The sequence below is a fragment of the Glycine soja genome, chromosome 19 (genome assembly GCF_004193775.1).
Source record: "Glycine soja cultivar W05 chromosome 19, ASM419377v2, whole genome shotgun sequence".
NCBI classification, from domain to species: Eukaryota; Viridiplantae; Streptophyta; class Magnoliopsida; order Fabales; family Fabaceae; genus Glycine; species Glycine soja.
In genome coordinates this window covers 2,301,876-2,318,214 of record NC_041020.1, presented here as the reverse complement: position 1 = coordinate 2,318,214, position 16,339 = coordinate 2,301,876, and the positions used below count along the sequence as shown (strand labels likewise).

General features: G+C 31.8%; 1 protein-coding gene across 1 annotated transcript; it reads right to left on the bottom strand.

The window, feature by feature from the left end:
- Positions 1-11,671: 11,671 nt before the first annotated feature.
- Positions 11,672-13,926, bottom strand: LOC114397991 (uncharacterized protein At5g39865-like). Its single transcript, XM_028360088.1, has one exon. The coding sequence runs from the start codon at positions 13,384-13,386 to the stop codon at positions 12,073-12,075; it is 1,314 nt and encodes a 437-aa protein (XP_028215889.1). The 5' UTR covers positions 13,387-13,926; the 3' UTR covers positions 11,672-12,072.
- Positions 13,927-16,339: the final 2,413 nt, after the last annotated feature.

Below are 16,339 nucleotides of genomic sequence, written 5' to 3'. Positions count from 1 at the left end.
TTGTGAGACACAACTCAAAGTTCAACTTCTCTCCCTTTTTCTTCCTTCAATTTTGTGCTCCCCCCTCTCTCTTTCTCTCCCTCTTTCTTTTCCTCCATTGAAGCATCCTCTCCAAGCTTCTTATCCAAGGCTCATCTTGGTGGTGAAGCTCCTTCTTCCAAGGCTTATTCCCTAGTGGATGGCGCCTCCTCTATCCTCTTCTCCTTTGTCTTCCGCTGCATCTCCATGGTGGAAAATCACCATTAAAGGACCTCATTGAAGCTCAAAGATCCAGCCTCCATAGAAGCCCCACAAGCAAGCTTCCATCAACAACCCTCAAACTCAGACTAAAAATCCAAAATTATTTAGTTTATGTGATTTAGAGTATTCGGGAATATAACTAGTCTCTAGGGTACAATATCCAGACTTTCAAGTCTACTATTATTATTATGTAGGATACATACACTTGTTTTGAACAAATACATATTTTACACACCACACCATCTACCCAAACACGCACTTAGCAATTGTAGAAAAAATTCAGTTTAACTAAGTAAAATGATATTCATAAGGGTACAACTGAATAACTATTAAAACTATATTTTAGGGATAAATATAAAAGTTGAAGCAAGCAGTTTTTTGTTACTAACGATCAATATTGACACTTGCACATTATATGAAGCTATTTATTTGATAAAAACATGGTTGATTAAATGGTCCGCCATAATTTCATAAGAAATCTAATTGTCGGAGGATGAAATTTTGATAATGCATGCATGGCAAAGGAGGTGGAGAACTCATTGGTTTGGTGCGTGAATTCATGATTATGCCATGGTCGTGAAGATTAAATTTGAAGCCAAGATCTTTGTCGTCGAAGAATTTTGTGATTTGTAAACTCTCACAATTACATAGCTAACAAGCATGCTTCATGCAAAGAGTGATTGGAGATGTCTTTGGAGCAAAACACAATAACAACAAAGAGAGAGTTGAAATTTCTTCAAGAAATTATTTAAAAGGGAGAAGAAGACGTCACAATTGGTTGTTTTAAAGGGACACTATGGAGGTTAATTATGTTGTTTGAAGGAACTCGTGCCACTTTAATAAAAAAAATTATTTTGATAAAATGTTTAATAAGTCTTACACTTAATGTTATAAATTAGTTGCTTAATTATAGCTTAAAATAACCTATTTTTAATTTAATGAAATACTTACAAAATAACTTAGGACATGTTTGAATCACTTCTTTGTTTTTGGTTTTAAAATTGTTTTCAAAATCAATTTTATAGTTTATACTAATGGAAAATTAATTTCCCATCCAAAAAATTTCATATTTTGAAAACTGTTTTCTAAAAACTTGATTTAAAAAGTATAAAATAAAAACAGCTTAAAGTTGTTTTCTGATTTTGTTTTTGGAATCCCAAAAGAATCAGAAGACAATTATATGAGATAAAGAAGTTTTTGCCTCTTCATAAGCTGTAAGTGCAGTGGGCGATCACGTTTATATATGAAATTCTCATAAATGATGCATACCTAGATCTCACTTCATATGCAACAGATGATGATGGATCAGCTTGCCATGGCGAAAGCAGCCAGTGATGCCACGGTGATAACATAGGGTGGAAAATATTTTTTTAACAAATAAGTTTAAACAGACAAGTTTAATGTAAAAAACATAAAAATAAAACTGTTGCATTTACACAAATGTAAAATATGTTGTTGCTAATGACAAGTTGATGGCAAGGATCAAGATAGACAATTATGAACATCATAGGCATTAGAATTGTTTTTTACAGAGATTTAAAATAAAAACAACTATATTTATATGAATATCAAATATATTTAAATCAAAATAATATTATAAAAATATTCTAAAAAATATTATTTTTTTAAAGCATAATATATATATATATATATATATATATATATATATATATATATATATATATATATATATATATCTTAATACAAGGGTCCAAGTGTTGTCTAATATGATTTAGGCCACAACAAGCCCACACTCCTCCAAGGCATTTTGATTTATAGTGAAAGACTTCATAGCTTTGGGTTTGCGACCTTATATAACCTATATTTCATAGGGCACGATTGGTGTTTCGTAAATCATTTGCTAATGCTCATTTTTTGGGTCTGCTTGTTTTAAACCCTTCAATCCCAAGGCTTTTGCTTCCTGCACTCCCCAATGTCTTCCCGCACCTCCCATTATTTGAAAAAATATGTGAATAGACAAATATGCCCTCACCCCCACTAACTTAACCTAACTTCTTCTTTCTTTTATTCTTTTCTTCTGCATCAAAGGCACCTCCTATTCCCCCCTTCCTTGCCGCCCCACACCTCTATTAGCTTCTTGGTTTTTCCTTTTCTTGTGATTGTTCGTGAGTTATCTCTGAGATCACCTTCCATATTTTTTTCTAGAAAAGTTGTAACTTTTGTTCCTTTCCTTTTTTTTATTTTTATTTTTTGTAATTTATCCAGATAGCTTGATCCGATTTGTGTTTTGTTGTATTTGGATCAAGCCATCCGTAATTGTGCCATGAATGTTCATTTTTCTTTTTTTTTAATATTTTCGATAAATGTTTCAGATAGCTTGATTCGGATTTGGATTTGGTGGTTTTTGGATCAAGCTATCCATAATTGGACAATGGAATCCAGAAATATAATCCTTATTGCATGATCCATAATATTTTGTAATGTTTCGGATCATGCAATCCAGATTACATTTCAAGATTGCATTGCCTAATTACGAATTAGTTGATCCTTAGTAATGATTGTCAATCTGAAAATCTATTTTGGATTGACTAATTTGTAATTTAGTGTAATATTATGTATATGTCAATTCATAACAGAATTCTGGATTGACAATCATTACTACGGATGAACCTATCCATAATTTTATTTAGCAAAATGGAATGCAAATTGGTATTGAGGAAATTGTTATTTTAAACAAGTATTTAGCAACCCAACTACTATGAACATTTATCATTTCCAACTATTATAAATCATTGCACTATTTTAATTTAACTTTTAAGTGTAGTTACATCTTTTAAAACAAATGACATCCAACTGCATAAAGTATCTATTTTTATACTAGTTATTATAGAAAATGATTTATCTTACCATGCATGACACTTTTTGATTAGATGAGTAAGTTCTAATTCAATTCTATAAAATAAAAATCGAGGTTGAAGTAGGTTTAGAAAAAAACATGAATGAACTCTGGAAAAAAAAGCAGGAATCTTGCACACTGAATCATATAGTTCTATGGAATCATATGGTTCTATGGCTTTCTTCCACGTTATTTCTATCACCTACCCTTTCTATTATTTTTGAGCAATTCGTTGATTGATTACAATTAGTTACACAATTTAGGCAATCCATTTACTGAAAACTCTCTCACCTTATTCCTTTTGTTGTAGAAAATTATATTTGTTATGATAGGTTAATTGATATGTAGGATATTGTAATTTTTAGGATAGGTTAATTATGTTAACTTTGACTTTGATTACAAATGTTAGAGTGTGTCAGACTATGTTCATAATATTTAGGATATATTTAAAATATGTTGACTTGAATTCTGATTATTGTACGTTGATGTTATCTTTTATACAGATAAGCCACATATAAGAGGTGGTAACTACACCAGACTTATTTTATCTGTATATCGGCTTGAAACACGTGCAATTATAAATGAGGAGTAAGAGATTTACAAAGCTCCTAAACATGTTGCAGCTAATGATGTTGCACTTGAAGATGGTGTGTTTGGTGATAAACCTAAGGACAAATCAATCCTTACTAAATATGTTGATCGTGTGGCTTGTAAACTATGGGATGGATTGGTATACCAATAACAACAATCTAATATTTAATTTTTTGTTAATTGATTTGTATTTCATAATGGAATATTGAAATATAATTTTTTGTAAGGCCGTGGAAAGTTGAAGCTAGTAGCACATGGAAGGAAGTTGAGGGATTTGCCCCTCCCCCCAATAAGGAGATCATGCAAGTGGTGCAGGATTCAGGATTACTTCCATTGACTGAATGTAGTTATGAAACCGCTGACAATGGACTTTTATTTGCTTTTACTGAGAGGTGGCATCATGAGACAAACACCTTTCATTTGGCGGTAGAAGAGATGACAATCACACTTGATGATGTGTCATCATTGCTGCATATTCCTATCATTGGTGGTTTTTATAGTTATCTGCACACGTCTAAGGAGGTGACCATTGCATTGTTGATGGAACTTTTGTTAGTGAATCAGGAGGACACATTTTTGGAGACTAAACAGTGTAGAAGGGGTAATGCTTGCCTATCTTGGTTGCAAGGCATTCATGCAAATAGGTGTAGGGATGAGCAATGGGACCAAACTGCTAGAGCTTACTTGTTGGACTTAGTGGCACTTAATCTAGTCCAAAAAAAATTAATTGCATCATGTGGTATGCCACCCATGATATACCTAGCTAGTTCACATGCACAAGCGAGACCATGTGTATATCTTATGATCCACAATGGTCGCTGTCAACACCAACAAACTTAACACGATCCAATTCATCTTCAATATGATTAAGAGCATACCTTGAAACAAATCCGCACAATCTCTTATATAATGTTACATTATGACTGTGACCTATAAAATGAATATTCTTCTCAAATGAGGCTTTAATTTTAGTATGTTACAATCTGATCAAGTTGTTTATGGCATCCCAACATTTACACAAGTTCCCCATGCTATTTTGAATGAACCTCTTTAAGCTCCAATGCGCAGACTCAACCCTATTAATCAACAAAATCCACATTAGTTTCAATATATTACACTTTGTCAAAATAAGTTAATTACATAAAATTTATGTTACTAGTTGTGTTCCCTAAGTGCATAACTTATTTGTTCATGCTTTTATAAAGCATTCCTTGTGAGGGATCAACCATGTATTCTTCATATACTTGACAAAGTACTTCCATGGTGAACATACAATTTTAAGCATCTTGATACGCCCTTCATACTCAGACTGAGTAGGGCAATCTTTAACACTACTACCCCATGCATCCATGATTTGATCCCATGCCTTTTTACGAGCAACATAAGTCTTGCATTTTGCTTTCACATTTTTGTAAATATGATATTAGCACAATAAAGTACTAGCTTTAGGAAATACATATTTCATTGTATTTGTCAAGACTAAATCTCTGTCAATGACAATCAATTTAGGCAATCCATCAACTCTATAAAAAGTCCTTTGAGCTTCTAAAGTGCCCAAACAAAGTTAGCCTCTCGTTCAACCTCCATGTATACAAAAGCTGCACAAAATGTCATTTCAGTTGGAGTCACACCAACAATCTCAAGTAATGGTAGTCTATATCTTTTAGTTTTGTAGGTATTGTCCATCAAGAACACTATGTTAATGGCATTAATCATTTTTAGCATCATGATGTGTCCAAAAAATATCGTGGACAACTTCTGATGTATCATTCATTCTATGCCAACGAATATACATATCTCATTCAAGTAAGTTCATCAAATGTTGCATTTTCATCATAGAACCTCTTCGAGATGAACGATACATAGTCCTTACATTATATACTTGTTTTATTTCACATTTCTTTCATTGTGCTATTTGAATGTCAACAAGATATTTTTTGGCTTTACTATACTCTGTCATATCAGCAAGCATCATCTTCTCTTCATTATTTAGTTGGTCAACATACAGATGACCTTCTAATGACTTAGATAAATCATGATTATGCGCCCCACAAATTAACTTCAATATTCATCCTTCATCATTTTTCAGTGGTCTTTCTCTCAGCCTAAAGAAACACTCACACTTTCTAGTTTAATTGACTGTGATTTGTAATTTTTTTTGTATCACCTATACTTTCCACCCCTTTCACAATCCAACACAACAAATGTCCTCCGTCCTGGTTGCCCTTTTGATGTATTTGACCTTAAAATGACAACAACAAAACCCACTTCAAATGCAACATCCCGAGCCCATTTCAATAGTTCATCTTAGGTAGCATAAACCTATATACAAAACATGCAACATTAATTTGCCAATGTATAATATTTTCAAGCTATTACAAACAAAAAACAAACACAAAATAATTACCTTTGTAGTTATGAATGCTTTGCTACAATCAACAGTTTTTCCAGTCTCTTGGTCGTAATCTTTATGAATATCTTCATCTATTCTAACGTCATTATTCATGTCAACCTCCATATCCACTTCATCTGACATCTTCCTCACATAATTGTCTTCCATATAAATCATTTAGAAGCAACAAAAATAAGTTAATGAACAAAAACTATCCAACATATTCTAACCAATTTATAATTAATAACTAAAACTAATATAAATACCCTAAATCAACCTTCCAGATAAGACAATGAAATGAAAAAAAGAAGTTAAATTAGATTGATTAATTTGGAACTTCAAAACATCAATTTTGGATACCTTGATCCGGAATACAATATAATTTTCGAATTAGGCTATCCGGAATTGATGTTTTGAAGTTTTGTATTAGTTGATTTGGTAAACACAAAAACTAAAAGCAGATCAAACAATCTAGAATTATTATTGCACAATTCCGGATTGATTGATGCAGACTAATAAAAAAATACACATCAATTCTGGATCAATAAATTCGTACTTGTATAAGAACAAATCCGGATTATCGAATCCAAAAATATGTTATATTTTTGGATTATTTGATCGGATACTATTATTTCACCATTCTTGATTCATTGATCTGGATTTGTATAACAACAATTATAGATTGTCTAATATGGAATTATGCCACTTTTACGGATTTAATTTCATATTCGTTGATTTGGACCTATCCTAAAACTTTGTTTTCTAAAAAACAATTACAGATAACTCAATCTGGTTATAATAATCTAACACAAAGTATAAACAACATAATAATCAACTCACGTGTGTTAGTGAACTTGAGCCACGAAAATGTGAGGAAGTGAACAAGACAATGTTTCAGGCATGGAGAAGTGTGGAAAACAACCTATGGACAAGTGAGGAAGACAAGTTTATTATGGCCATTTTGAAAAATTGGGAGGTGCAGGTAGCAAATAGGGAGGTACAGGAAGTATAAGCCCAACTCCAAATTGTAGATGAAGAAGATTTGGTACCCAAGAAATTCTTGTACCAAGCCCAATAATAACGTGTGAAATGGAAATCATGTTCCTTTTTTTATTTGTTATTAAAATGACTCAATTTGCATTTTGGGAAGGACTATTGCCTCATGCACTTTCCAATTGCTTCATGCATTCCCTTTTTGCCTTTCAGAATAACCATTTCAGAATAACCAATCCAAAATGTAAAATTACATTCTAAAATACACTTTCTTTTGTACTTTCAGAATAATCAATTCGAAAGGTTGAAGAAACATTTTGAAAAGAATACTAGAAGCAACTTGAAAAGTGCATGAAGTAACAACCTTTCAAAAGTTAGCTCTTTCATAAATTAACATTAGAAGCTTTTCTTATAGTTAATGGGTTTGAGGATCATTTGATTCGAACTCTAAAAATTCCTAACCAAATTAATTTGATCACTTTGGATCGTTGGAATTTGCTGGTTCTCCGTACCGGTAAACACCCTCCCTACTTGAAGAGGCTAATATCATATAATTACAATACTTAAGAAACTAAAAGTATAATTAGGTTTCTAATATATTTAAAACAAAATAAAATATCATGATTCAATTCATAACTTATTCGCATGTGATGGAAATTATGAAGAAGTACTCAACTTTTTACTGAAACGAAGCACCCAGAAATTATTACTTGAAAAAGTATAGTTTTAGAAGCAGTCTAGAATCATCATAACTTGTGAACTATTTCTGGATATCTTTAATGCTGATTACCTGCCAACCAGAGTGCTATGCTTTATGCTTTAAGACATCATATGCCACCCTTATCTATCTATCTTTACAACCCAACACTTGCTTTGCCATTGCTGCCGGCCTACCTAGTTTCTTTGGGCCATAACAACAAGGTGCATGTCACATCCTCACTTCTCCATTATTTGATTGTCCCTTTTTTTGTCACATTGGTCTTGACTCTTCATACATGCCAATCAGAATATATATATATATATATATATATATATATATATATATATATATATATATAAACAATATTTGTGCAACTTTTACTATTTAAATGCAACCTTGGTACATTTTCTCTTTTGGTCACGTTGGTGTTATTTGGTTTGCTCTGCTGGATGCATGGGCAGTGTGGTGTGGATCCCCCCTCTTTTGTTTCTCTACAACTGCATGCCAGTTGCTATCCATTGGCATACTAATAAATCCTCATGAAGTTTCTTTTTTATTTATTACTAAAACTTAGATGCAGTGAGTTTTAATTAGATTCATATTAGATAATTCAAAATCACATTGAAATATTACCTTACGTGGTTTTAAGTAAATATTTACTTATTTAATTTCACGTTCAAAAATTAATTTTGAATTGATTTTGAGCTGATACAATGCAACTTTAGATAACTTTTGCAGTGGATAAAATAAATTTATATTTAGTTTTACTACTTTTTTATTTTTATAATACAAAAGTAAATTAAATCTCTTTAGATTAACTAAAATTAATTCTCTTTAAAATCATACTTTTATTTTAATAACCTATGATGATTTTTAATGTAAATTTTTACTGCATGGATTTTTTTGGAATAAAACTCTAATTATGATTACATAATAATATTAAAAAAAACTTGAAGAACTATATTAAAGTTTTTTTTTTATCATGTACAGGATGATCACAGTCTTTAACAGCTATAGTTATTTATTAGAAGCTTTTTCTCGGGAGTAACATGACCACAAGAAGGTTGCAGGAATTCTTTTCTCAACAAAAAGCTGACTAACTATTTTATTATCAATAGAAATCAAGACGCCCTTTGTGAGGCATTCATCAACTTCTAAACTACAAAGCAGCCCATATTTGGTAGGATCACTGACCCAGAGGCAAAATATCTTAGGTGATAACTTTTAGAGAGGAGAATAACAAATGTAATTAAGTTTGAGTTATTTATTGAAAGAGGTGTAAATTTGTGAAATGAAATATTGATGTAATTTGTCCAAATTAAGGAGGGAGGCTTTGAGTCTGTAATAGTGCTACTAACTATCTGATTTAAGTAGGATTGTATCTTATGAAGTATATGTGTAAGCGTACCAAAAAAATAAAGAAATACACGTAATTGTTTTCTTTGGAAGCAAAAAGTTTAGGAGAATTAAGTTATGAGACTTATCAAAATCAGGACATGTTTTAAAAATTTAAAGAGTGTTAACAGAGATACTTAAAGATCATCCTAAAAAATAATATCCTCATGTGGCCAACAAAATTCTATAAAAACTATATTAATACTTTTGATAATGAAGTTATGTATATTTTCTTTTAAATAAAGAATAAATACCAAAATAACTTGCTATATTTGAAATATTTTGTCGTATCTTATAAATAATTGAGACATGTTATTAATTATTAGTCATTAACTATCCCTTTTGTCGTATCAAAATAAGTTACTGGTGAAGAATTTGGCTAATTCTTTTTTTGTAAGTCATAAGTTCAAATATCCTTACCATTCTCAAAAAAGAGGTCCTTATCAATATTATACTGAAAAAAATCAATATTACTTGTCTTTTTTACGGGAAAAAGTCATTGTTAAAGCATAACAGTGAGATAAAAAAAATCAAAAGAAAGTTTAATTCAGTTGATCAAATAGAGTGTGGATTATTATAAATTTTTTCATATTATTTTTAATTTTTTACAAATAAAAAAAGTGACTTAAAAAATAATGACAGTGACCAATTGGCAATTAAGTGTGAGATAAAATATGAAATGTAACACAAGATCTCCTAAATTTTACGTTTTTCACTTTGTTTGTGGTACATTATCCATAACATAAATACATGATTGACATTTCATTCATTATTGCATTCTAATTGTCATCTACCACTAGTTCCAAAATCGATTATGATTTAGATGGGATGACTATGACAAGGAGACTAACAACCTACTGGGATTTTCTTACCTATAGCCCCCACCACCCCCCCCCCCCACCCCCACCCATTTTCTGCATGAACACATGAACATGACTGAGAAAAAGGGACTCAATAGTTGCAGGGAAAAGCTGGGTTCTTTTGGCACAGATCGTTTGTATTATTAGTTGTTGCATGCTTTTATATCCTTTTGTAAATGGCTCAACCTGTATTTCTAATTTTAAATTTCATAAATTGATACTAATTTTATTTCTCATAATTAAGTATCACCGAGAGGGTATAGATCAATTAATTAGCACATAAAAGTTTTAGTTTAAGGTGTGTTTCAAATTAAGCTTTGAGTATGTTTTAGTTTAAGTGTGTTGAATTTGAGTTAAATCCTCTTGACAATTAAGTTTTGAGTATAAAATTAGATTAAAAGTGTATTTGATAAAATATTTTAGTTTGTTAATTTTTAATGTTTTTCTAAATACTAGTTTTTAACTTTTTTTTTATATATTTATCTCTTTTTTGTTCTTAAATATTTATTAGATTTCCTTTTAATTTTTTCTATTTAAGGTAAAATTTTATTTTTTTATTTTTATGTAATTTTTATATTTTTTAACTATTTCAATATATAATTTTATCAAATATTTATGATTCAATAAAATAATTTTCTAACTTCAAATAAAAACTTTATCTTTCATAATATATAATCTTACCCTCACTCGAGGATAATTATATCCAATAAAAAAATAATTTTGATATTTGCAAAACATAAATTAAGTGGTTCAAGTGGGGCACTGTCTCTGTAGTGAGTATAACAACAACAAAAAAGTCGAAAAAATCATTTACTACTTTCAAGTGCACCTTTAGAAGGGTATCAACATCATGTGTTGGTATGGTACTAAGTCAAAATTGGTGATTTTTCTTGCCTCCTTAATTATGTGCATCAGCCTATGACAGTATCTTTTTCTTGCTTATAAGAAATTCAATGCACCAGGCTCAAATGGCAATGACTTAAAACGCCAAATGGTTGTGGACAGCCATAAAAGAAAAGAAAAGAAAAGAAAAAAAAACAGATACACCTTAAATGGATATAAATAACTAAATTAAAGCCGTTTCATGTTGAAACTTTCTTTCGAGTTTAAAATTATTTATGTGATTTTGAACGGTTCTGTTCTGCAGTAACTGATTCCTTGAGTCCAAAAAACAACATTTGACTTAGCCACAAGTTCTCTTGCAAAAGTTGACCTAAGATAATGTCCCCCTATTATTTTCTGACCCCTTAACCTAAGTTTATTATTAAAAATGAAAATGTGGTATGATGCTATGTACAGTTTTCAGTTGAAAACAATTATATAAGGTTGGTAGTGCAGAAAATCAATAAAATAATTTAGCAGACGCCTGTTTCTACAAATAAAGAAAATCAATAACATTTATTCTTCTGTTCCCAAGAAATAAATTGTAATCCAATCAATCAGTGTCCTAACAGCTATTGATCTTGTCTTCAATGACATTTGTTTGCTATTTTGACAAAGCATGGTAGTTGCATTATGTAATTAGCTCAAAGTAGGTTCCACTCTACCACACCTTATAGCATTTAAGCCCCCATTGTAAATCCATGCCAAACATCACAGTTTTGAAATTGTCCAAGGGAGAAAGAGAATAACACATTGTGAAGTGAAAGAATGTGAATGCTACTATACCCTTGTAACTCTGCATTTCTTTTGCAAGAAAGGAATTGTATACAAGTCTTTTTGTTTTATGAAAAAGGAAAATGAAAAGTATACACTATGCAGTAAATTGCACTAGTTATGCAGAGGGACTGATTAATTAGAATACGTTATTATTCACTCTTTTATCTCCTTCTTCTTCTCTAACATGATCAACCACACCAAAACCTCACTGTACAAACAAAATCTGACTATAAACAAAACACCAGAAGAACACAACTCAAAAAATTTGTTCAATTACCTGTGTTAAATTAAATGTCATCATTGCCAACCCATAGTAGTCTTATCTGGTTCGACCAAGATTGTCTCCGGCAGACGATAACTATAGTTTCGGACAAAAAAGAGGAAACTAGTAGCAGCACATGGGGCAGCGGATTAGTCCATTTTCATTGCAATCAGGGCAACGCTGGAATCCATACTCACCCACCTCACCATCATAATCTTCTTCTTCATCACCTTCATAGTAGATTTTACAACTTCCATAACAAGTTTCACAAGGCATAAACCTCACATCCCCACATGCCTCGCATAGTCCATCGCCATCAATACCATCTTCAATCTTTCCACAACAATCAAGCAATTTCTCAAGTTTCCCCTCCTCATGCAGTTGCTGAATTTCCTCAGCTCCACCAATGTAGTTCCTCCCAACAAACACCCTTGGTAATCCTAACCCTCCCTTACCATATCCATGGCCTAATAGCTCCTTGAGCTCCTCCTTGAACCCTGAATGCATTGACACATCCCTCTCATCCACCCTCACCCCCAAGCCCTTCAGAATTAGCCTCACATGGCAGCAATCCTCATAAGTCTTTCTCACGCCACGCAAGCTAGTGAAATACAACACCACCTTGTCCTTCCCACATGACTTCAAATCCACAACAACATCATCATCATCACTGATCTTCTCTTCCCCAACAGAGAACCCCTTTCTATCCATGCCCTCTTGCTTCTCTTGCGACGATTTCTTGAATGAAGAAACAACATCATCACTGATCATCTCTTCCTCAATAGAGAAGAACCTTTTTCTGTCCATGCTCTCTTGATTCTCTTGAGGCTCATCATCAGAATCTGAAACCGATATTGGTTTGGCTGAATCATTGCCATTCTGAATTAAGGGTGGATCAACATCAGCAACATCAACATGCCTGTTGACATTGACATCAAAAGAGAAGCTCTTGAAGTGCTTTGGTGATCTGAAAGGGCTTGTTGTGTCTTCAAGTCCTTCCATTAGTTCCCATGTGTTGATTGTCTCTGGCTCACAAGGAGGTGTTGAGATTGGAGACTTCATCATAGCTTTTGGCAACATTTGTTCAATCATTTCAGACCATGTCTTTGGCTCATTCTTCTTCTCCTCAACCTCAACCTCGTCATCATCATCATCATCATCATGATCCTGATTCTGGGGCCTGAAACTGTCACTACCAATGACCTTGCCATTGGGAAACCTTAAACCATTGCCATGGTAGTTGTTGTTGTGGGGTACATCCTGGTCCAGAGAACCTAGTGTGGTTGATGTCAGTGCCACAACATGGTAACTGTCTCCTTTGGTTTGAGGTGGGTGATGTACATGCACCGAGAAGCTTCTAGCCATAGAAGAAGAATAATAAGGGGTGTTGCAGTGACAATGTTGGCATCCCTTTGGTTTGGAATTAGCACAACCCATAATAATCACAACACAAATCTGAATTGATAAATTGATAAATGAACACACAAAGCAAAAAAAAAAAAAAAAACTTTGTTTTTGGGGAATCAAAAATACCCCACAAACGAACACAAATCCAGTCCACTCAAAGTGCTTGCATCATCAAACAAACAAAAAATTTTGTGAAATGAAGTGAAAAAGAAAAAAAAAATGTAGACAAATTTGGTGCCACGGTTCATTCATATTCCAGAAATGACAATTTGAGAAGGAAGATTTTCAATAGCGATTTTGGGAATTGAGGGTAACCAAAAACAAGTCTTAAATTGAATGGAAGAAGAGAGAAAAAATCTCTCTCACACACGCGCACACGCCAGAAAGAAATTGAAAGGAAAGAAAAGGGAAGTGAGATGGAAACAGAAATGAATCCAAAGTCAAAGAAAGAGGGCGATCGAGAGATCAATCATTCAACAACCATTCACCATCAACCCACCCCCACACGCTCACACACACTCTCTCTCTCTCTAGAGTTTTAGAGAGAGGAAAAATAACGATGAACTAGATTGCAAGAATGTAACTTCTGGCTAGAGGGGTTTATTATGGACATTAGACAGAACCCATAAAAGGAATTGCAAAATACTAATTAGTGTATGCACATTTACCGTGGTTATATACATCTTATCACAAATTAACGACTTGATGATTTCTTATTAATTTTATAATAGACATCTTAAAAAACATATTAGTAATTAATACTACAAGTTTTTTTACGCATGATGCATAAAAATTAAACTTACTACAAATTAAAACTAGAAAATATAAAAGAAAATAATGTATGAATTGACAGTCAAAACCTTTTTAAGGATTTTTTTTTACCAAATTTGATTATTTTACAAAATTAATTATCAAAGTGGGTATTTTATAAAACTATTATGTGTAATGAATGATTTTTGTCACATAATTTATAAAGTATTTAGGATCAATTTAACCAATGTTAAATTGAATGAAAATAGTAATATTAAACACCTAATGATAGAGATAGAAAATATTATGTAATCATGAAACCTTAAATAAGGGGAACTGGTTATAAACCTTAAATTAATTTGTTAAGTTTAATATTAACTATTTTAAATAGTTATGTAAAACGATTGTGAATTGATTGAGAAAGTAAAAACTTTAATACTAACCATAGATTCCTCTTTAAATAAAAACTATGGGTTCGCAAGAGTAAGGGGAAATGGTTGAGTGCTATCACTGCAATCGAAACTCTATCCGTTACATCCACTCACGTTGTTTTTGTTGTTGTCTTGTTGCATTATGTTTCTATTTTATTTTTTATGGGATGAATGTGTTACATTACGTTATGTTATCATCGTTGCTATGCAACATTCGTGGAAACCTCTTTCTTTTGGTTTTTTATTTGTTAAAAAAAAGTAGTGTTTCGATATGGCCACAGTTACTCGCGGCAATTCTACCATCACTCGCAACATTTGGCGCGTGCAGCCGGACCCCCACTCCCTAGTCAGATGGTGAATGACGGTGCCGGTGCGTACGCGCTTTTGCAAGTTTCGCTAAGGTTGTGTTTACCACGGATAGGGTAAGGCACGTTGAAGAGGCTTTAACAAAAAATATTTTGTTTTTTTTAATTTCATTTTTCTAATTTCTTTTATATATATATATATATATATATATATATATATATATTCACTCTTGTCCTTATTTTAAGTTAAAATTAAAAGTATGATTTGTTACTGTTTATAAGTTCAACTATCTTTTCTCTAATTTTTATATAAAAAAAATCTCTTTCGTCTAAAAAATAAGTTTCAGACTCAAACTTCTCATGTGTTAATTATTTTTTTACAAAAATTATTAATGATAATTAAAGTCAATTCTAGAATGACGTGATAATAAGAAAAATATAAATTATTAATGTTAATTATTATATTGATTTTTTTATCTGTCTTTTAAGGTTGTTTTGATAGAAATAAAAAAATAAAATAAATTTTATTGATTATAATAAAATAGTGGTGAAATTTTTCATTTTATTTCTTTTTTTCCACCCAGTAATAAATATATGTGTAAAATAGTTAAAGATAACAAAACAAGAGTATAATTATCAGGTTGACATAATTGATAGTGACTTGTGTTTCTTAACTAAGTGATTCAAGATTTAAATCCTAATTGATTTTTTGGTATGGAAAAAATCGTATAAGGAAGATTTACTTTTTTTGTGTTCGAAATTTTTGACAAAAATTAATCAACACTTTTGATGGACTACTTTGTACCAATATTATAATTAACAAAAAAAAATATTCACATGCCAAATTTTGAAGAAAAAATACTTATTTAGGACAAATGAAAAGCTCTCAACACAACTAAATAACTAATTTCTTTAATCTTTGATGGATTAATTAGTTGGACTTTATAATAAGAACCGGAAGAAGTACTAGGTATTCCAGGGCCAAAGCTAGGGGTGGATGCATGCTTCAATGTTAGTAGGGACCAAAGAAGAAAGCTAAGATTCATAATGCATATTAAATTTTTATAAAATATTCATATAGTAAAACATATTAGAGAAAGGGGTAATTCTGTCTTTTACTGATATAAGTAGGGGAATAAGTGTAATTTCACAATAAGGGGAAGCATTTTTGTTATGAGATAAATACTTTTCCGTTTCAGAAAATATACGTGTGTGCAATTCCGTTATTCTGTTTTTCCTCCATCTCTTTCTTGCTCATCTTCTCCATTCTTCTTGGTGAGTTTCTTGGTGAGTTTGTGTGTGTGATTCAAGTTTCCATTGCTTGATGTGTGCTAGATTAATGTTCTAGATCCAACATTTTGGTATCCAGAGCCTAATCGAGTCTGGGATCAGGAAACACGAGTGAAATAAGTGAGGTTTCAATTTGCAATTTGGGAAACACGAGTGTGAGTGAGTGTTCTTCATCGATTCAGTGAATTGAACACGAATTGAGTGAAA